At 42.0% G+C, this 23,634-nt stretch overlaps 1 protein-coding gene across 2 annotated transcripts in view; it reads right to left on the bottom strand.

The window, feature by feature from the left end:
- PHF24 (PHD finger protein 24) overlaps positions 1 to 23,634 on the bottom strand; it is a 120,792-nt gene that overhangs the window by 3,231 nt on the left and 93,927 nt on the right. For both annotated transcript variants that reach the window (XM_075186989.1, XM_075186981.1), the window contains exons 4-7: positions 10,632 to 10,710; positions 7,571 to 7,773; positions 6,707 to 6,873; positions 3,489 to 3,590 (exon numbers count right to left, since the gene is read on the bottom strand). In XM_075186989.1, coding sequence (XP_075043090.1) covers positions 3,489 to 3,590; positions 6,707 to 6,873; positions 7,571 to 7,773; positions 10,632 to 10,710 — 551 coding nt within the window. The remainder of the gene's footprint in view (positions 1 to 3,488; positions 3,591 to 6,706; positions 6,874 to 7,570; positions 7,774 to 10,631; positions 10,711 to 23,634) is intronic.

The following is a 23,634-nucleotide window of genomic DNA, read 5'->3' as shown; positions in this document are numbered from 1 at the left end:
AAGAAACTGATCAAAATGAGATGTTAAATGCTTTTTAATGTTACATCATTTTCTCTGGAAATTGTAAGTGGATCACATAGTAATGACTGTTTATTCTGCCTGTCATGTACTGTACCATTTAAGAGTTTCTCTACCCTCCCTCTACCCTCTACATTTTAAGGGGGTAGGGACTAAACCCATGCTACCTTCTTCCTGATGGATTCCCCCCCCCTTTCCACGTTTCCTGTAACCCAATCGCTGTCATGTTCTAAGATCTGCCATTACGCAGGAAGGCTGAAACAACTAGAGATGCTCACTCACCCCCGTGAACTAGTTTTGGTTTTGGATCTGGATTAGCTTTAAATCACATATTTTTGCTCTTTTTTTGTTCCTACATTATTATTAACCTCAATAACACTAATTTCAAGTCATTTGCAGTCAATTTTGACCACCTCACAGGTCATAATATTATTTTCATACACTTTCGGACAAATACTGCAGCGACCTGGCTAGATGGGAAGCGACAGAGCAATGACACAAACACACGGCAGTTCCTAGCAGATCTAGGAAACATTGGCACACAGCAGTGGCAGAAAAGAAATATGGGGGACCGCCCTCCTTCCCACCCCCCGTGATGTTGGATCTTAAAAAGTAATCCAAAAATCGCAAGATCTGACGACGTAACGGTGATGTTTTGCCTCATTTTCCATTCCGAGGGCGCGTGAAGCCGCTCGGCACTCGGATCTCCTAAGTTAGGGTGTGTTCGGTTCTCGCAGAACCCAGCCTGAGCATCTCTAGAAACAACTGTTTAAATGCCTGGCAAGTGAAGTCCACTAATTAAAGGAGAACTCCCCCTATAGAACAGCTGAAGGCCTCTCATCTGGGGCTCTCACTGACACCTCTATATCGCTGCGTCCCTACTTTCCAGTCCTTCAACAGCTGAGGATCATTTGAGCTGAACATTTGTCTCCCTAGTCCAGGGTCTGGCTGGGCTGAAGGGCAGGGGGCCGCCTGGCTGGTCCCATAGTGGGCTACCTTGGGCTAAGTCACTGGGCTACCCTAATTTTTTCCCTTTAAAATGATCATAATAGGCTGCAGAGTCAAGTCATTGTTTAGATGGTTTTCTACACTTCCGGCTAAAGTGGAGAATTGTAGCTCAGGTGAAATCTATAAACAATGTGAGGACTCATGTTATAAATATTGTGTAATGGAGATAATGGTGCACACGGCTCTTTCATCAGAGCTCACGTTGTTTATTGGAAGCTGTGGGTGCCATTTGTGGCAGCGTCAAGCTGTGCGACTGCTCACTTGTCTCCTGTGATTTTTCCAATATCTCCAAGAAACCACTTCTTGGTTAGGTGACCTCTCTCATTCAGTCATAACTTCTTACTTTAACGGGTTCGCCCACCTTGCAAATATAACCCCTATGCTATGTATAATTGTTTTCTAGATACACTCTGCAGGAGACGTATGCCGTCCTCTGTCTAAAACCGGCCCCGACTTGAGAGAGAGTAGAGACATCACACGTCTATCACCTAGGCTAACTTCATGCACATATAAAGCTTTGTTCTTACATATTTACTGAATGACATTTGAGGGAGTTTCAGGACAGACTTAACAGCTACTGCAGCTTCTCCGAACAAAGTTATAAGCTAAGAAGAGATTGGCGCAGATTCAAAACAGTAATAAGTTTCCGTAAATTTGCTTCACTTGTTTGACAATTAGATGATTTATGGATCGATGAGACGTTCTGAACACAAAATATGAAATTGGATATGCTCAGGGGATCTTTAATTTACCCACGTGTGAGTTCTAATCTTCTCCTTGATACTTTATATCCAGTGCTCATTACAGAAATATATTATCTAGTAACATTATATATAATGTTCCAAGTTAGAAGGCTTATTGAATAATGGTACAAATATCACAGTCAGTGTTCCTCATAGCATTAAGGAGAAGAAGTAATGAGGCTCACGGAAGTTTTGGAAAGCAGGAAACTATCCCAAATTTGTCACATATGTCAGACTGCAACATACATAGGTAAACATGGGTGGCCCACATAAAGTAAAGGGTGGAAAGTGGTCGTGTCTGGGTGAATCAGGGTCAGGGTTTGGGTGAATCAGGGTCAGGGTTTGGGTGAATCAGGGTCAGGGTTAGGGTGAATCAGGGGCACAGGTTGGGTGAATCGGGGTCAGGGTTTAGGTGAATCAGGGTCAGGGTTTAGGTGAATCAGGGTCACGGGTTGGGTGAATCAGGGTCAGGGTTTAGGTGAATCAGGGTCACGGGTTGGGTGAATCAGGGTCAGGATTTGGGTGAATCAGGGTCACGGGTTGGGTGAATCAGGGTCACGGTTTGGGTGAATCAGGGTCAGGGTTTGGGTGAATAAGGGTCACGGGTTGGGTGAATCAGGGTCAGGCTTTGGGTGAATCAGAGTCAGGATTTGGGTGAATCAGGGTCAGGGTTTGGGTGAATAAGGGTCAGGGTTTGGGTGAATCAGGGTCAGGGTTTGGGTGATCAGGGTCAGGGTTTGGGTGAATAAGGGTCACAGGTTGGGTGAATCAGGGGCAGGGTTTGGGTGAATCAGGATCAGAGTTTGGGTGAATCAGGGGCAGGGTTTGGGTGAATCAGGATCAGGGTTTGGGTGAATCAGGGTCAGGGTTTGGGTGAATAAGGGTCACAGGTTGGGTGAATCAGGGGCAGGGTTTGGGTGAATCAGGATCAGAGTTTGGGTGAATCAGGGTCAGGGTTTGGGTGAATCAGGGTCAGGCTTTGGGTGAATCAGAGTCAGGATTTGGGTGAATCAGGGTCAGGGTTTGGGTGAATAAGGGTCAGGGTTTGGGTGAATCAGGGTCAGGGTTTAGGTGAATCAGGGTCACGGGTTGGGTGAATCAGGGTCAGGATTTGGGTGAATCAGGGTCACGGGTTGGGTGAATCAGGGTCACGGTTTGGGTGAATCAGGGTCAGGGTTTGGGTGAATAAGGGTCACGGGTTGGGTGAATCAGGGTCAGGCTTTGGGTGAATCAGAGTCAGGATTTGGGTGAATCAGGGTCAGGGTTTGGGTGAATAAGGGTCAGGGTTTGGGTGAATCAGGGTCAGGGTTTGGGTGATCAGGGTCAGGGTTTGGGTGAATAAGGGTCACAGGTTGGGTGAATCAGGGGCAGGGTTTGGGTGAATCAGGATCAGAGTTTGGGTGAATCAGGGGCAGGGTTTGCGTGAATCAGGATCAGGGTTTGGGTGAATCAGGGTCAGGCTTTGGGTGAATCAGAGTCAGGATTTGGGTGAATCAGGGTCAGGGTTTGGGTGAATAAGGGTCAGGGTTTGGGTGAATAAGGGTCAGGGTTTGGGTGAATCAGGGTCAGGGTTTGGGAGATCAGGGCAGGGTATATTTTGTCCTGATTTTATGAGTTATACTTATGACATTCTGTGATTTAAGTGAGCTAAGTGAAGAACAGGCTGTGCAATCAAGTCTGCTTCACCTGCACATGGTATTATCACAGCGCCAGACCCACCTGCTCTCGTCTGGCTCCGTGGTCAGTGGGATCTTCTCTTGGCTTTTTCCGCTTGTGCTGCTGCCCGGACTGCTCTCTGACATGGGCCCAACATGGCTAATACTTGAGGTAACCGGGAAGAGAAAAATAGTGACATTAGTTCCCAGGGCAGAATGTGGGGCTACGTTACCTGGTACAGCTGATTCACAAATATTTATTTAGTACTTAGCAGCAAAATATTTAAGTAAATGACACATGTAGCAACTTACCTGCTCACAATAAAGACAGAAATTCCTAATCAAGCATTCAAAGCCTATGACCTACACCTTCCGCAGGAATAAATTGCAATTGGATGAGATGCACGTCACATGAGTCTGGTTTTAAATAGTTGAATATTTCTTTTCCTCTTAAGAATTATCCCAGAACCAGCATATTTTATTATAAAACATAAGGCACATTAAGGGAAACATAATATAAACAAATTACAATGGAATGAAACAGAAGGAGAACATGGCTCTGCCCAAATGAGCTTACAATCTAAGAGGTGCGGGAAGTGCTGGATACATAAGGTAGAAGAATAACAATTGTAACTGTCGTTGGGGTTACACATTCCTGGATACATGCTCTGTGTTACACATAAATATAAACCTGTTTTGTGTCATATATAGATGTGTCTGTCCCCCGCGATGTCCCTGCTTGCCTCCATGCCCCTCCCACATGATGACACTGAGCTGGATCTTCCCCTAGTGACAAGGAAGTGGCAGAGATTGGTGGATGGTGAGTACATCGTGGAGTTATGGTTCCTAGAGGTAAGCAGTGCACAGTCCACCAGAGACTGGACATTTGCTCTACACTCTCCATTCTATATTCTAGTCCAACGCAGGCGTTTAACACTTACTGCTCATTGCTTATAATCTATAAATTCTGGTGTCATCACTTAACTGTACTTGTGGATAACACCTACTTTTGTAAAACATTATGCATATTATAAGTCACCCCATACTTTCATGACCTATATCAAAACATAATGAAAAACTTTAATTCATGCACCCATCATCTTCTGCATTGACTATTGCAATTCCCTCCTTTCTGGTCTACCCAATATCAGACTCAAACCCCTACAATCTATTTTGCACGCAGCGGATAGATTGATTTTCCTTGCAAGTCGTTCTTCCTCTGTTGAGTCACTCTGTCAGTGTCTAGATTGGTTGTCTGTTTTTCAATGAATCCAATAAATAATTCTTCTGCTAACATATAAGGCCACCAACAAAGCTGCACCGACATACATCTCCTAACTTGTCTCAAAATATCTCCCAACTTGACACCTCCGTTCTGCACAAGATCTGTATCTCTTCCACTCTCATCACATCCTCCCATTCCCGGTTACAGGACTTTTTTCGGGCTGCACCCACTTTGTGGAATTCACTCCCTGGCACAGTGAGTCTTCAAACCTCCAAGCGTTCTCTGACAACCCACCTCTTCAGACAAGATTATAATATTCCTCTACCACCCTCTTAATATCCCTAGGTTACCCTATCACCACCCTCTACTCACACAAGACAAAAACCCTTTGACCCTTTGGCCAATGGGTTTTGCTGTGTGACTGGATCACACAGTATACAAAACACTTTTTACCTTTGTAATCTGGCTGGACCAATATGCGGTATGTAGATGTAACCTCATGAATGTGACTCCCATTGTTCCATAGATTGTAAGCTTGTGAGCAGGGCCCTCTTACCTCTCTGTCTGTGTTACCCAGTATTGTTCTATTACTGTGTTTCTTCCCCATTGTAAAGCGCAACGGAATATACTGCTACCATAGAAATAAATGTTGATGATGATGATAGTGATCTGCTGTATTCATGTGGTCACAGAAACTCTCTTGACTACCAGTATATACCATAGGGGATATATATATATATATATACATACATACTGTTCTGTTGCACACTGATCTCCATCACAGAGCCATGGAAAGGACAGTAATATATTTTATGTAGAAGCCACTTTCTCCTGTAATGCACCATGAGGATGACAGGACATACATCTACTTTACTACTGATTCCTCGGGGCCCTCTATTGTCACTGTCTTTCTTCTGCTTTATTACCCATATAAATGGTGCGCGCTACACGAGCAAATAAATAATATGAATATTATGAGCGTGAAAAAAAATCTCTTGTTAATCCAGTGATCTTGCAAGAAAAATATAATAACAAGACATGAAAGTGTTGTTGATAAAATCATTAAGGATGACATGTGTTACATAAACCTTACTTCACATAAAATCTACAATTAGGCTGTATTAGATCATCCTTCTGAGGGGTCATTTATAAAATTGAAAGCCTAGAATGGTTGTAAATTAATTGCAAATTCTACAACAAATAGCTCAACTTTTACCTCTGCAAACTTCAAATCGCATTTAATTTAAGAACGATGGCCGCTCCTGTATTACTCCAAATGTAGCCCCTTATTTATGAAATGATTTTAGGATAGCTCCAGGTTTGTCTAACTTTTTAAAAAGTATCATTGGGACCCCTGTGTGCCAGATTATATCAAAGGAGGATCAGCCTGCTTGTGCGTTGTTCTCGCGTTGTGTCAGTGCGTAGTAGCGCGGTATGACAAGGGTGCCCAACATCGCTAGGCTGCCGCAGCACAGCGATGATGGCACAGCGGGCGGAATCCTCCTTTACAGCGGCACAAGTGACACAGAGTTTCCGTAGCGCAACAGAGAAAAGGCCTAGGGAAAGATTCACATGAAACTGGAAGAAGGGTCAGTACTTTTCATTATAATTTCTAAAAGCTGGAATTATAATTACAGTTTTTGGGTATTTTTTTAAATATTTTAATTTTATTATAATTTATTGGTGGTCACTGGAAACATGACAGATAAAAAGGTTCTGTCAAATGTGTGTAAGGAATTCAAAGCGCTGTATTAGCTACTTCCTCAGGCGATATAAATAGCAGCTTTATGCTGTTACATCTTTCACGTCTCCCACAGGTAGAAGCAGAGATACAACAATCACAAATTTCATATGAACCGCTGACCTCTTGTATGCGTAGAATAAAACATCTCTTGTCCTCGGCGGGGGAAACACAGAGGAATATTTGGTGAGGTCATTTACTTTGCCCTCTCCATACATCAGCAACATGGTTACATATCTTACTAAAGGGATTTACAATGTACATTTGTATGCAGAACACTCTTATAAAACACAAGGCTCGAGCTGTGATATCTCACCTGACGTTACAGGAAACCGCCTCTTTAGACTGTTTGCGGAACCAGCCATGCTGCGCTCTCTTGCACTCACTGCCGCCAATCAGCCTGTCATTGTCCAGGTCCAGGGACAGAAACGTGGACCGCGCCCGCTCCCGCTCCTTAGCTGATAAGAGCCTCAGCAGAGAATTCTTTTCAGGAGAGACAAATATAATAATCATCTTTTCGGTTAGCCAATAAAGGTATCGCTCCTATAATACTTTTGTCTTTTTTGACACAAAAGTATTTAACATCACAGGAGAAACAAGAAAGGCGTTGACAGAAATTATACATTGAGAAGCTTGTAGTGAAATCGTTTTAGGAGTAACCCAACAAGTGACACATTGTGCATAAGATGTAGTGCGCAGCATTCCCTTCCTACCGTATGCACTGCGGATCAGGCCTGGAATGGGAAGCCGGCAACTCAGGAGATTGCCAAAGAGGCGGCAGTGTTGGGGAGTATTAGTGGACTCCTAAACTCCTATCCGCTACCCGGCCCCACTTTAGCCATTCAGTGCTATGTGGAGAGCATCGCAGGAGAGGGTTCTTCGGTTCCCTGTACAGCAGCCTTGCTGCTTTCCCCTACGCAAATGGCATCTGTCCATGTAAACCCCTAGGTTGTGTATGTGCAGTACAGAATCTGGGCCAGAAACCGGAGTCTCAGTAGAAAAAAGTCATCATCAGGACAGCCTCCTCTGATACTTTAGTACAGGTAATTAGCAAATAGGCCCCTCACTGAGACATCATACACAGAAGGCAAGTACCTGTGGGACTACTATCTACAGTACGCAGAATTAACCTGGTGTTACTAGGTTGGATGTTATGACATACAGAGCACGGAGAACTGACCGGTGTACGCAGCTTTTGCAGCAGACAGATGGACTCATGGGAAAGGAAATCATCCCATTCCACCTGTCCCTTCTTCTCTGGGTCCATGGAGGAGAACTGTAAGGTGGCTTGTTCTTCCAGCTCATCGCTCAGCTGCTTCTCCTGCATTCTGCGGTTCACCAGGTGCTTGTAATGGAGGAAATCGTCCAGCGTGAGAGGACATTCTGTGAGGAGAAAGAAACAGGTCAGCAGGGGGCAGCAGTGAGCAGATTACTGCAAAATGCTATAAAATATGTCACTTTTAATTGCGGTTTTCATTACGAACACCGTGTGTACTGTGGACACATTCGCTATACCATTAAGTGATCCCTTTTGGGGACCCACAATCCCCATCATGTCATGCTGAGTTTGACAATAGTTCAGGTTTTTGCATTTTACTATTTCCTTTCTGAATCAGAGTATTTATCTAAATCAGAGAATTTGTATATCGTGTGCAGGAAAATAGGATTTTGTTTATGCAGTGGTCAAAACTGAAAAATGGGGACAATTCCGAGAAAACTGGGAATGTGTCTGGGAATATGGCACATTGGGAACTATGGCAGACATGAGTAAAATCTTCAAGACTGTTCTGCAGACTATTCGCCTCATTCCAAAATTTAGAATTAAGAGTTCAGCGCAGAATTCTCCCCAATATTTTTGTTCCACTCTTAATTCCCAGTTCTACGGCATCCACGACACAGGGCAGAATGAATTGACACTGGTGCCGTGACACCTTTGCACAATGCAGAATGTATCGTTACAGTGTGGAATGCCATGTCATGGAATGACGCAGCAAAGGCGGAAATTGTGTTACGACTTCTGCGAAATGACCAGTCCCACTGTGGAATTTGATTTATGTGAAATTTCGCCACAATTTCACTCATCTCTCTACAAGGACATGAGTGCTGACAATAATGCAGTGGTTAGGTTGAAGCTAAATACACAGACTGGTGTATGAGAAGTGCCCACTGTACCCATACCTCCCAACTTCACCATGCCCCCAAGTCAGAATGGGGTATGGCCACATCACAGCGTGGTGATGCCGCAGGGGCGTGGCTATCACTTCTGAAGCTCTAGGCTCCCCTCCCCTCAAAACACCCGTTCATTGTCACACGCAGCATTGCCAGAGCAGAAGTGAATGAGGCAACCCACCGACACGTGGGACAAAGGTGCTGATGGTCAGGTAGGTTGACCGAGCACAGAACTTTGGACTGTCCCACTTTAATCAGGACACTTGGGAGGCATCAATTTGAGATTGTTTTATTTGTTTGCAATAAATGTACAGTACATTAGTATTTTATGTGCAGAGTGTCCATTAATACGTGGACATACCTTGTGCCTATGCACTGTGGAATCAGCCATTTTTTGGGTTGAACCAATATTTATCAGACTTATCAATTCCAGGTACCAATGACAGAGGCATGAGGCATAAAGTTCTCGCTGATATCACTGGCTCTTAGTGAATTGACAGGCAGACCTTTCACGCCTCATACCTCGGTGATGTCACTGGTACCTAGAGAGTTAATAAGTTGCATCCACATATTGGTTCCGCTCACAAAACGTCTGCCATTCTTGCAAGGTGGAAATTGTGTGCTGCCGGGCCCCATGGCAAAATTTTGGTAAGGGCCGATGATGTTACCCCAGCCTCCTGCTGTGGCCTCTTTTTTGCATTCACAGGTATGGCGAATGTGCAATAAAGCCGCACAGAGGAGCCCTCTGCTCTGGTATTTGAGGGCAGGTGGGAGGCCTCGGGATTGGGGGGGGGGCAGCACTACCACCTCTGGACCCCATTGCGGCCATACCCCCTGCAACACAGCTCTGTTACATGAAGGCAACACAGGCTCTTTAAAATATTGCTTGTATTAAAAATGTCTCTCTTATCACAGACCCTAAATCTACATAACTTCTAACACTGTGCTGATTAAACTTTCCTCTATGCAGACTGGCAGCCCTTCCTATTAGCTCTGTTTTGGCTGAGAGCCCCCCTCCTCTCCATACACGGACATACACCCCTCCTGCTCCTCTGTAACTATTTATCTGTGTGTACAGAGCAGCAGATGTTCTATACTATTGATCGCTAATGAAATGATTTCTCCTTGTAGCAATCCCAACTAGAACATGCCGTACCAGCTTTAATTAGTCAATTACACACTGAAAAATTGTATGTGCGGCAGGAACCAAAAGAAGAAACATGATTATTGTTGAGAGCACTTCTGACATGGTGCAGTGGGTAAGGCGCACACAGGAGACCAGTGGGTAATCCGCACACAAGAGACAATGCTCGTCAGAGTGTGTCTGTAATATTAGTCGCTAACATTGTAAAATATATTAAAGTGACACTTTCCAGCTGATCCCGTTAATGTACAGAGGTTACGTAGGATTCTATGTCGAAGCACCATGGAAACACAATTCCGATTTTTTTATAAACATTAACTCCTAAAGTGCAAAGAGTAACAACAAAGGATGAGAATTACATCTAACATGCAGAATAGTGGGAATTGTATTACACAGTTGATCAATGATGAAAAATGTTCTAAACTTAGGACTGTCTAAGGTAATTTGGGACAGGTGGCATCTATGGACTATAGAAGGGCGGGAGTGATATAAAGATTTTCTGCACCTTGGAGGAACTATACTCCTCTGTATACAGAGTATAGACATAGGGATCGCAGTGTCTGTGGGAGGAGGGGCTGTGAGCAGAGACGTGCATAATATTTCAAACTCTTCCTCCAAATATTCTGCATTTGGCGGCAAGGTTTTGCAGGTGGAATTTGGCCTTAAGTTTTCCCAAACTGTACCCCAACCACACAACACAGCACATCGACCTCACGTCATAGTCCTAGTCCTATTCAAAGACTATAAACTACACACAATGCAGTGCAGAATGGAGAAACAAAAGCATAACGCGAAGATTGAACTTCACGTCTGAACAATATGTTCCGCCATGAAACGTGATTCTCCATAAATATTTTTGTATCTTTACCCCCTTCAGCAGGGAAGAGAGAAAATCTATAATCCAGTCATTTATAACAGCTCATCTCACCTGGGATAACTTTACACTGACTGAACGTCTCCATTAGGCTGTACATCTCCTCTTCTGTCAGAAGCAAGTTCAGGTTATCCTGCAGAAAACACAGAACGACAGAGGGAATATTTCTTACATGGAAAAAAAGCTTAATTTTCACTTTTTTTATTCTGTTTACAGCACCAGAAAGAATCTACTTAATATTATCTATATACAAAAGTGTTTTCAGCAAAATCAAATGAATATTAAAAATCCGCAGAGGAGTCTACAACTGAGTCTATCCATTAAAATACATTTTATTTAAAAAAAACATTATGTGGAAACATTTTTTTTTTACATTTACAAAAATGAAATAAAATAATTATTAAATAAAAATAAAACAATAATGAAACATCAATACAAGCCTCCATGTCGTTAAATCAGTTTCACCATATAAAGTAACGGACCTGGGGGTAAATGTATAAAAATAACTTGCCTTTAAAGCCATTGCCGCTTTAAATTCCCCATGCAAAGTCACCGTATATCGGTGATTTCCAAAAATCTCTAATTGATACATTTACCCCCTTTTCTACGTGGGAACAAGGTTTCCATGAAATAAATTATGGATAAAGTTGACTCAAACATCACACATCAGTTAACATATCAATGCTTTATCAGTAAATTGATAGGGGTGAATATATGAAATATGGACTCTAATACACCTTGGTTGCAAAGTGATCTGTAACACACTATGTAAACCTGTGTATATATATCATAGTAGCGATAAAAAACGAACAACATACAGAGAATACTATAGCATGCAATAAAACAATACACTTCAAAACAGTAACATTATACAGCATATAGTGCAAACTAGAGATGTTCACTGACCCCTGTGTTTTGGTTTTGGGTTTGGATCTGAATTATCTCCGTGTTTTGGTTTTGGATTTGATTTTGGCAAAACCGCCCTCGTGTGTTTTGATTTTGGTTTTGATTTTTTTTTTCTAAATCCCAATTTTTTTTTGCTAAAATCACTTAATTTGGCTCTTTTTTTATCCCTACATTATTATTAACCTCAATAACATTAATTTCCAATCATTTCCAGTCAATTTTTGTCAAGTGACACCCCTCCTGTTTCTGTGTGAGCACTGGCACTGAGCAATGTCACTGTAGACTGGAGAGTGACAAGAACACTGCTAACCCTGTTTCTGTGTGAGCAATGGTGCTGGATCTCCTGGGGAGGGAGGTACTTATGGAATCCAAAGCCCGCGAGATCCGACAATGCAGCAATGACGTTTTCCCTCTAATCATATCCAAGGACGCGCAAAAGTAATGAGCAAGCTAGTGTCGAAGTCAGCAAATTGGATAAAGTCATTTCAATTATTATAGAGCAAACTTGGTTGTCTTTGTTTGAAAAGATACGTACGGTATGTTACGGCGTGAAAGGGCACGCTATGGCGTGGAAGGGCATACGCAGCTGCAACACGTGGCAACAACAGTATTCAGTCTTTTACACACTTTCGCATAAACACGCACACTTGTACAATAGTATACATTAATGATAGTTGCAACACATAGTCATTTATGTCAAAATATAGTAGTATTTATGTGTAATAGTATAAGTTATATGCATATCAGTAAAACATATGGTACATGTTGAAGTCATGTGTGGTATCATACTAATCCCCTTCGCATTTCCAACTGTCCGGTTCACTTTGCGAAGGGATCTCAGGGTGCATACGCAAGTTATTAATGTTATGGCATTATGGACTATTACGATGAGAACTCTTGGCGGGAAGATCAGAACCCATCCCATGGAGAGATGACCCCCTTCTTTGGATTCCTGAGGTTAAACTAGCCTATGATCTGCAACTCCCTGAACCCTCCTGATGCCTGGACCAATAGAAGCAAGCCACACCTTTGCATTGTTTTACTGTATCTCTGTTTGCATATAAGCAGCAGCTCCTCATCCAGAGTGCAGTCACCTAGACCACAGACTTCAGGACTGAATGACTGTTCACTGGATCCAGAGCGCCTGCGATAAGTAACGGCTGTACTTACTATTATTTCGCTTAGATATATATACTGCTACTTTTTGAGAATAAATCTTTGTGCGTTGGAAACACAAATCGAGATTCGACAATCGTTATTGGATAGCGACAAAACGCTCTTAACACTAGTGAGCCTACTCGGCTCTCCTAACTTCGAGTGGGCTCGGTTTTCAGAAAACCGAGCCTGAGCATCTCAAGTACACACAAAGCATTAACACTGGAAATGCTCATTTTACACTACACAATTCCTGCAGTTTATTGTGCCACTGTTTCTGGGGTCCTCCAGACTCCACAACTTGAGTCCTCCAGCATTGTGAGTACAACCGATACTTTCTGAAATATAAAGCTTATGCCAAGCATCCCAGAAGAGAGATCCCCACACCCAGTAGAGGACATGTCTGAAAATCAGACGCTGCTTTACACAAAATGCCCACTCACACATTATTTATTATTTTAAAATCCTAATGAATGAGCATTAACTTAAATTCTACCTATTTTGTCCCTGGCTGCGCTGTTCTACACGTTGTATTTGACCATTTCCAGCACTTGAGCTCAGCAATCTCGCTGCCTTTAGATGGGCAAAGCAAGTTTAAGTCTGTGCCGCTGCCTTAGATTGACTGATCTCTGTATTAAGTCTCTGGATAAGAGAAAGGCATGCTGGGACAGGTAGTTCTTTGATTGAAACCAGCTCACAGAGCTCAGTGATGAATGCAGCCTGAAACCAGACCTTGTAACCCATACTTAGGTCTCAAAACTGCAATAAATGGCATTACTAGATCACCAAAATCAGAGACAGTTGATTAGAGTTATAATGTATGACTGTAATCTTCATTTTGTAACACTGACACAATCATTGTCCTATACAGTGTTCAACCCTCCAGGGTGAATGTATTTAATGTGATATTAAATCACTGCATCGGATTTCCAATAAAATCATAAAACAATACTGTTACACTAGAACCTCTAAGTAATTACAGCTATTAATCACAGCTAACTTTATATTAAGCTACAATGGTCACAATGCACAGCATCCACTGACAAATGACTCTATACGTCTACACTTCCCGTATATCCACAGTTAATGGCCAGGCTTAAGTGTTCTCAAGCAGTGACAGGGTTGTGTGAAACCATTCGCGCTGCTCTGCAAGCTCAGGAGGTCATTTATAATGAGCGCTCCATTAAATCATGCCTTGGTTTTGCTCCGGCGGCCTTGAAAAGTCCGCCCAACACACATCAAGCAGCTTTCTTACCTGCCTCTCCCAGGAGACACCTCTGCAACACAGAACTACGTATATATGTGCAGAGATGCGGCGACTTCCAGATGTGCAATGAATCATTCTTAAAAGCGAGGGGACATCGGGACTGTCTACTGCATGTAGAAGTTTTGGGCATGATTCATCAAGGAACGCGTTACGAGCGCAAGCTGAATTTGGTTTAAAACGCAGGTATTTAGGCTTTGCACAGACCCAAATTCATCAAGGCACGGTTCTCAAGAAACCTGCCTTGTTGAATTCGGGTGTAGGTCTCTGTGTTTTATTATACAAGACACTGCAGGATGTGTCCAATCCCTATGTAGATTATAAATTCACCAAAGAACACACAGAAAAATTATATATAATTAATGCCACCAGTTAAAAATAAAGGCATTTTTTCTCATTAATTAAATGTAATATTGTGCTGTTAATGTCTGAACATTAACAGCATGTTCTGGAAATATAATTTATACTACAAAATAAACTTACAGCTTTAAAGAAGACAAAGTTATTCTTTAGTTGTTGAGAAAGTCTCATTCTACACTGTTCCCATCTTACTAAACAGAGCTGTGTGGTAAGTAAGTAAATAAATAAAATAAACCGATAGCTGGAATTCCCTCTGGCACTGTGATACCCAACCAGCGTGTCTGGGTACATTTCTGTGTCTCAATACCAGGCTGAATGTGCCATAGGAATTTATAGGTTTCTAAAAATAAGTTAAAGATATGCAACGGGAATTATTTAAAACTGTAGAGGAAATACATGAGCTGTTATGTACTTTGGTTTTTGAAAGATACTAATATTTAACCATAATTTCTGCTTTAATTGTCACAATAATTTAACACTGGCGCCTATCAAGAACAAATGAATCATGTTGTGTGTTGCAGCATCGGAAAGCTTAGGATCCACGGCACTCGCACAAAGCTAAAAAGATCAGAGTGAGTGTTCAGCATCTGTATTTATGAGGCGAACCCCCTATATATGTATAAAATAATTGAAAAAGATGGGTGGTAAACTGGACCTGAAGATACAGAAAATCTGGTTACTTTAGGATCTGAGAAATTCCTTATTCAATAATTTTCTTTAATGATTCCTTTTAATTATATTATATTTTTGTCATTATTAAACTATTGCTATATACAGTGTTACTGGAAAGATCTATATGTACTAAGATCCACATCATACTGCTGACCTCTATGCAGCTATTGGGTTTATGCTACACTGAGCAGGATTGATCAAGCCAAATACCACCATTTACAACCCAGTTCAAACGCGTTCAAGATTAGATTCATACATTTTAATTTTAGCATTTCTGATTGAAACTAGGAATGACGAACCTCAAACCAAAAATGGTGAACCTCAGACCAAGAATGGCGAACCTCAAACCAAAAATGGTGAACCTCAGACCAAGAATGGCGAACCTCAAACCAAAAATGGTGAACCTCAGACGAAGAATGGCGAACCTCAAACCAAAAATGGTGAACCTCAGACCAAGAATGGCGAACCTCAAACCAAAAATGGCGAACCTCAAACCAAGAATGACGAACCTCAAACCAAGAATGAAGAACCTCAAACAAAGTATGGCAAACCTCAAATTTCAAACAGGAAAATCAAAACGGAAAACTCGATCTTCTTTCAAAATGGTTCTAAATTTCTGAACATCTCTACAAATTAAGAAATTGGTAAAATATGTAGGAAAATGGTATGGTTCAATATATCCAATAAGAAAGCATTGAAATGCCACCTTTAGCTCTAGAATGATATCTGTTCTGTCACAATGTCTACAGATTATAGAAAGAAGCATAAGATGAAGGGAAGAGAAGCAGGACAAAAAAAGCTCAGAAACCTCTACATATTAAGGGGTCTATTTATTAAGGGTTCTCAGTACGTTGAGATATGTAACATGATGTATCGCAGCATAACATTGTGATAAATAATGTTATATCACAGGTATATACTATACTGGTGCTGCTCTAGGACCCGTGGAAAGGGACATCCCGATTCTACGAAATATTTTAATTCTTCAACAGCAGCGCAACAAGTGACATGCGCATACGTGACTAAATTCTGCGCATGCGCTTAGGGATGTGACCCAACGGGTCTTTCTGGCTTCACCAGATTCCATAGGAAAAGGTAAGCTAACGCCATCCTTTGTAAATTACTAACATGGCAATCCCCATAGAGTTCTATAGTGACTGCGGGAACCCACGATAATTAGGTTAATTCAGGAGACATCTCTGGTTTCTCCTGCGTTTACCGCTTCATAAATTGAGACAATTGACCCAATGACAGTTCTCTCAGGGATAGCAGCTGTTTTCTCTGGTTTTATGGCTCATTGCACCTCTGTATATAGACCCTAAGTCCATGATTCTTTGTTTCAAATATTTGTACTTAACACGCAACTAAATCCATGGACCTCTCCTACTTCTTCAATGTCCATTTGAAGTCTACAAAACAACACACAGTTCTCTGAGGTCTAACTAAAGATCCATTATGCTTCTGTCCCAATATTAACCACCTTCTTACACTATTTTCACTGGGAATAAAAGCGGGATGTTGAAAAAAATAAATATAATCATAATCACCACAAAGCCTCTTATATGCTTCAGTACTGCTCGATCACATCACTGGCTGTTCCTTCTGCTAATCACTCAGTCTAGGCTATTTTACTGGTCCTTTTCTTCTCCCAAAATCTGAAATATTCATTCTGGGCCGGATTCATTAAGGAAAGGAGAGCAAAAAAAAAATGTGTAACTTTGAAGCTTGGCAAAACCATGTTGCATTGGAGGGGAGGTAAATGTGCACCCCTTACATTGTAACATGGTTTTGTCCAGGAGAAAACTTACTCATTTCTTTGCCTTACTTTCCTTAATGAATCAGGCCCATTGTGCGTTTTAAACAAACAAAAAATAAAAACGCCTGTAATTCGGCACACACACATCCATACTCAACCATAAGCGAATCTGAAGAAACGTCTCCTGCTGAATATGGGTCTAGGAACGCTCTGCATATACAGCACTTGCCGTATGTCGTCAGCCACAACACAATGCTGGAAACGCACAATGCATATGTATTTATAAAGTCCCAGCAGAACACACAGATAAAAAATATATTATTAAACATATTGACACCTCATAATAATATTGTTATTAATGAAAAAAATAAAAAAAAAGTTTTTTTTTCTTCTTCCATGAAATACATTTATCATGATGTTATTAATGTCTACTGTACATAAAATGCATATTTACAGTTGCTCCTGATGACAAGTGAGGCTTCATTGGACGAACACACTTAAAGGGTGACAGGGTTTGTAATAACACTAACCTGAAGGGGTTAACATTGGGGTTGGGCCCGACCAATGTGAGTTTCTGGAGGAGGGACCTTGTTTGATATAGTAGGCTGCACTTCCTGTCTGCCTCATTCCTACAGCACGAGATCCCACCCACCCACTCCTCGGTTTTTTTGCATTGTCCGGGTTAATGTTGCGGTAGGAAGGCACTGCGTTCAGCGGCTGATTTGTGGGCGCACAGGTAGTTGGTCGTAGGTCACTGTCCCCTAGGTGGCACCAGTAACTCCTTTTTTGGTCCTTCGGTGAGAAGGGTCCCTGTCCGGCTCGGTGAGGGAGGGCAGCGTGAGTTTAAAGGGGCAGTCACTCTGACGCCAACTCAGCGCTAGTGATGACGGGATTTGTTCCCCTGTGGTTGTGGACATACGGCGGTTTGCGCCAGTTCACTTGTGTGATAGTGTTACCAGCTTGAGAGCTGTTTCGCAGTGCCCTTTCTCCGCCACCATAGGTTTAGTTAAAATTAAAACTCATAATAAAAGTTCTCGCAATTTTTAATAACTTATCCAAGTCTCCGTGTGTTTATTTGCATGCAAATGTTTAGTATTTTTTTTTTTAAAGGTGTGATGTGAGGTTTATGGTGACATACACAGTGAACCCTTTATTGCAATCACTTGTTCTAGCTTCATACACAGCCGTCATCACCAGTAATCGGCACTTAGATTAGACCTGTAGCTGGTGCAAGTTATGCAACAGAAATTCACATACCTGAGAGATTCCCAAGACTTGAATCAGATGCTGCTTCATGCGCTCCAGCTTGGCGCACCCTTACTGTACACTGACTATGTGCATACGCCCCTTCCCATTCTGCCCCTGAAATCTTAGGCTGAAGTAAGGGTCTTTTGAGTTCTGAGATTAATGGGGTGTACTTGTGTCCACTAGCGTATCACCTGTTTCTGGGCACATACAATGCGGTATCGACGCGCATGTTCCTTAATGAATCAGATCCTGTGTGTTTTTAACCACTACATTTCTACTCCGCGACAGTTTTATCCAATATTGCTCAATTACTATTGAATGGTTTGCGAATGTTAGGGGTTTAGGTAATCTATAATGTATAGACTTGAGGATAGTGCCCATATACACAGCGAAGCAACATTTCTGTTTCTTAGAAACCAATATTTGCTGATGTTTCTAGGAAATCCGATGTTCCTCAATCACAGTCCTTCAAATCTATTACAGGTGTATCCCCAGTAAGAGTTCTGCTCCTTATAATTCATTTATTCTATTAACGGCTGTAACGCTGCCATGCCAGAGGATTTATACGTTGTCTCTGAGCTGGATTCCTAAAGAAACACTGAGGAGAATATCACGTTCCGAGAGATGTAGACATGAATTATTCAACTGAACAGAAAATGAAAGAGAGGAACAGAAATTCCGCATCACACGACTTGGTCCGGACACATCACAGTTTCCATCAGAGGGGCTGTGCTCGGGGTCGCCAAGTCATCCATTAATTGGCGCTGTGTCTCAGTTATACGAGAACAATCCCTTATTTTTCCACTAGTAATCTTTACTCACATTTCTTATTTTCCCATAATCCTGACCCTTCATGCCCCCATAATAGCAGGGTACAGAGACACAGATTTCTAGAACTTTTTTACTGCATAACTCTTGGGGGCTGAAATAGAACGTAAATCGGGGTTACACATGTCCGTATTCGACTACAAGCGGATACAAAGAACGTCTCTTGTTGAATGCGGGTCTAGGTGCGCTCTTCATATACGGCACTTGTCGTATTGTGACAGACACAACACACTGATGGATACGTACAGCTCATATGTGGAATAGAAAGTACCCGCTCGCATTTCGTGTCACTCATCCAGCGGTTTTGGCTGCCCCTAATCATTTGACCTCTTCCCAATCTCTTTTCATTTCTAAAAGTGTCATCTTACTAGGGTGAAGTATCATTTTACTATTTCTCTATGTTTGTTTTCCTGAAGTTCTGTGTCATTTCCCTGCGTCCAAGATGAAGGCCGCGACATTACCACTACATGTATACAAATGTCGCAGCTCTAAGACTGAAAGAGGTTTATCTAGTCATGGTACCGCAAGCCTGAGGCCGCCTCAGGCTGAAGCATCACTTCTGGGTGCTCTATGTCGCCTGAAAGTACGGGTTTGCAACATGCAATGGTTTAATCAGTTGGAATTTCCAATACAGAGCTAATGTACCATTGTGAATTACTTGAAATAAAGGTTATTTTTAGTACAGTCTGTACTATACAGGTTGTTCCTATATCTTCTAGTCCAACCTTAGGTTTATGTGCCTGCCCTCTCCCCCTCTCCCCATCTTCCACTTTCATCCAGCCTGCTGCTCAGGAGTATAGCTGTGATATAATATTGTCTGTTCTAGTTGCCATTGAATCTCCTGAGTGATTAGCTCAGCTGTCGATGGCTACCTGTGCTATATGCATTACTGCACTGCTATATGCATTACTGCACACAGGCATGGGCAAACCGCATGGCTGTCAAAGGCCCTGGCAGGGCAGGTGTCATGAAAAGAGGAGGTGTCTGTGTTTTTGTTCAGCGTCCGTCTCACCAGGCTGGAGATAAGAGCCCCGCTGATTTTGTGGAACTGGGACTTTAAGTTAAGGAACTAAGTTAATGAACATCACGATAAGAAGAGACGGACACAGCCACTGACATATGGAGGTAGTAGGTGACTGTCCTGTTAAGCTCTCTATCATCTGCCCATTGATGTTCTTTTTTTTTTTAAATCTGTTTATTTTCAACAACAGCAGGAACATAAAGTGAAAAACAATTGGCATTAGATGTTGGACTTCTAAATAAAAATGACATTATTGCATATAATTTATACAGCTAGAAAATAGAGTCTATACATGTGCTTCTAGATATATTCGTAGAGTAGGGAGCATGTTCCAAAATAACTTATTGCAATAGTGGAATACAGTAAACTGGCGTCTGACAGGTAATGGCTGGAACTGAATCTAATCCTGGAATCCAGGCTGGGAAAAGAATAATTTTTCTGTATAAATGTAGGAAAGGGGAAGGGACCAGGGAAGGGAAAGGGGGTGGTAAGGGAAAACAAGATGTCCATCTAGGGCGGGGTGATCTGCGCTGCTACCGCCCCAGGGGTAAAAGAGACAATGCTTTGGGAGAAAGAAGAAAAGAGAAAAATACAAACATTTCAAGAATTGAGGAAGTGGCTCAACTAGTACCAGGTAATGAAGTGTGATAAAATGTGTACCATGAATCCCATGTCTTATGAAAGTTTAAAACCTTATCCTTTAAAAGGCTTGTGATATACTCCATCAACACTATATACAACACCCGAGATATCACCGCCTGGAGACATGAAGGGGATGAGGATTTCCATTGATGTTCTATTGTCTGTTAGCCCCTGTGGTATGTTATAAACCAAGAGACCGGTAATCATAGTGACAGTCATTAAGCTTCTTTGAAAGCGGCAGCTCAGTTTATAACTATCCCCTTCAAAGGAGCCAAACATAACACTAACTATTATAATCATGTACTATTTATCCGTTACCTTAGAATTTGGTGGCTGATAAGAACCACTTGGTCCATCTAGTCTGCCCATTTTATCTCCCCTACAGGTTTGGGGGACATACTAATATTTTGCGCTGTGCATCCAGGAACAGAACTTGCTGTTGGGAACAGAACTTGCCACATGCTGGCTTCATCTATTTGTCTATTACTTATATTGGAATTGTTATGCCCATTTTATTTACACTGTAGCTGCTTGTTTACCAGAGTGATACTCTTATTTTTAGAGCTGTCATCCTACTTACTAAGTTATACTTATTTCTAAACAAGTTAAATGGTAAATCCACTCAAAAAGTGATGTAACTTGAGAGAATTCATTATAGTATGCACTATAGTTCAATAGCATAACTCCTGATTCCTGAAACAGGATATCACTCTGGAATTGCCTGTTGGAAACTCTAACATACACTGTTACCACCATGGAAACAAACTGTGGACTGCACTTACAGTCTGGAATGGCGAAGCGAATGCGGAACTCTATTGTATATCTGGATGCGAAACAGCCTGTGCCATCGCAAGAATCGATACACACAAAATGCCACCACCAGTTGGTGCCTCTCTTTTAAAAGTCTATCTGTGAAATGAAGCAACAGTGTGTTTCTGAGTTTCAAACAGGTGGTTTAAGCAAAAGATCTGTTTCAAGTATCAGGCGATAAAGTTATAATATAGTAAACAGCATAATAAATGTAATTAGGCAAGCTCTTTTATGAATGCAGTCACCCAGGGGGCATAACCCACAATCATCGGGCCCCATAACAAAATTTGGGGCCCGGTGCTGCCTCATACCCTCTGTAGGTCCTCGCTCTGCTCGTCCTGACATGTTTGGGGGGGGGGGGGGGCAGCACAGTGAAATATTATTTTGGCTTGACTGCAAGCTCAGAAAAGCAGAGTGTGGAGAAACAGCATCATGCCACCGCCTACCGCCAAGCCCCATAGCCAACGCAGCCACTGCAACAGTTATAGTTTGGCTCCTGCAGTTCCGCGGTCCTCTGGGCCCGGTGGAAATCATACACGTATAATAGTGAGTTATTATATTCCCTGAGCAAGAAGGAAACATATAACTGGTATCAATGCGATCTTTAGAAAGGAATGATTGCAGCGAGGGTCAGACTGAGCATATATTACAGCTCACCGACTGTGCTGATAGCTGGTATATAACTGACTCAGGAACGGATCCTGATGCTCTATCTCAGCCAAATGTAACAGAAACAAAAGAGTTATTGTTTTAATTACAGAAGAAAACTACAGCCCGGAATCCACTGTATCAGAATGGGGATCTGCATACTGAGTCCAGGATTTAACTCTGTCATGTCCTGATTGCACAACAAAGAGGGGAATATTTGTCAGAGGACACCCCCTTCCCCCCTTTCACTAGACTGGACCATTAAATGTTTGTCCTATGTGACAAGGATAGCACATCTTCCCAGGCGTCACAGGAGACTAAAGCAGACGTAGTATCACGCGGCAGGAGGGGAATAATTACTCATGGAGCGTGCAGCCGAGAAATGCAAGAAAAGCAAAGAGCCGCCCTCACCAAGCGCAGAGAATCTTCAAAGAGAAGATCCAGCTTAGTGAGGGAGCATTTAAATGAGCCCTTAGCTGCTGGCTCCTGTAATAGATTCCTGTAGCTGCTCTGGATGACAGCTATCTCCATCCTCATCAATGACATGTTCCTGTATCAGCAGGATGATGTACTCCGCCGTCTATTACACATCTTATAATAAACAACTTACATCACAATCTCTGCACCTTATTCTTTGCAAACCCTGAAATATATCCTATGTGTTTCTGTCCTCACAATAAACCCTTTAGGTCTGAGTCATTAAGGAGAGGAAAGCAAAAAAATGAGTAAGCTTGCACCTTGGCAATATCATAATTTGCACATTAGTGTTAATGCATTTTGCACATAAGTTAAATACTGGCTGTCTTTTCATGTAGCACACAAATACTTGATTGCTTTATTTTCACACTGACATTTGACGTTGATCTAGGACATGTCATTCCCCAACTATACATCTGTCCTCACATTTTAAATTTACCCTGATAGATTGGAGCTGTTTAGATTCCTTAAATGTCCCTCAATTTCTTTCCATCATGTACAACTAACTAAATCACAGCTACCATTCAGGCATTTTCAGAAACTTGGATATTAGTGGGCCAAATAATTTTGCAGAGTGAAACTGAATTTGATAAACGTTTTAGATCAACTTAAACCTAAAGATAATCAGAATCAGTCAGCAGATCTGTGTTTTTTTCAGGTTTGTTAGGATTGCAGATTATCTTTTGTGAATTTAAACACAGCGGGGTCTTTAATATCTGTCTTCCAGCTCACTGTATATCTCTTATGCATCACCCTCTCTCATTGACCCCTGTATTAGGGATGTACCATGTTGTAAATGTACCACACCTTCAAAGGGGGAAAAGTGGAGATATTGCCCATAGCAACCTATCAAATTTTAGCTATAATTTTGTACAATGTACTAGATGAATGAGAGCTAGAACCCGATTGGTTGCTATGGGCGACGCCTCCACTTTTCCTTTTTTAGAAAGTGTGTTACATTTACCCCTAGTTTCTACCTTCTGTGTTTCTCCCCTTGCACTTTGATTTATCGGTACAGTGTCCTTAGATGCGCCAAGAATGAGGGAATCTGAGGCATCTGTGGGCGGTAAAATGAAGGAAAGTAATTTAAAAGTGCAAATGTCTAATTTAGTGGGGTCTAATATGTGGGTCATAATCTGTCTTTACACAACTGATATACAAATGGTTATGATGATCCATATAGGGAAGGAGGAGGACGCCATTTGTGTGATGCCCCAGAAATTGGAGTCACTGCTGACGGTGCTACTACGCTAGTTCTGCATGCAAGACA

This window comes from Mixophyes fleayi, chromosome 1 (assembly GCF_038048845.1).
Source record: "Mixophyes fleayi isolate aMixFle1 chromosome 1, aMixFle1.hap1, whole genome shotgun sequence".
In the NCBI taxonomy this organism is placed as follows: Eukaryota; Metazoa; Chordata; class Amphibia; order Anura; family Limnodynastidae; genus Mixophyes; species Mixophyes fleayi.
The sequence above is the reverse complement of the archived record's forward strand: the minus strand, read 5'-3'. Positions and strand labels throughout refer to the sequence as shown.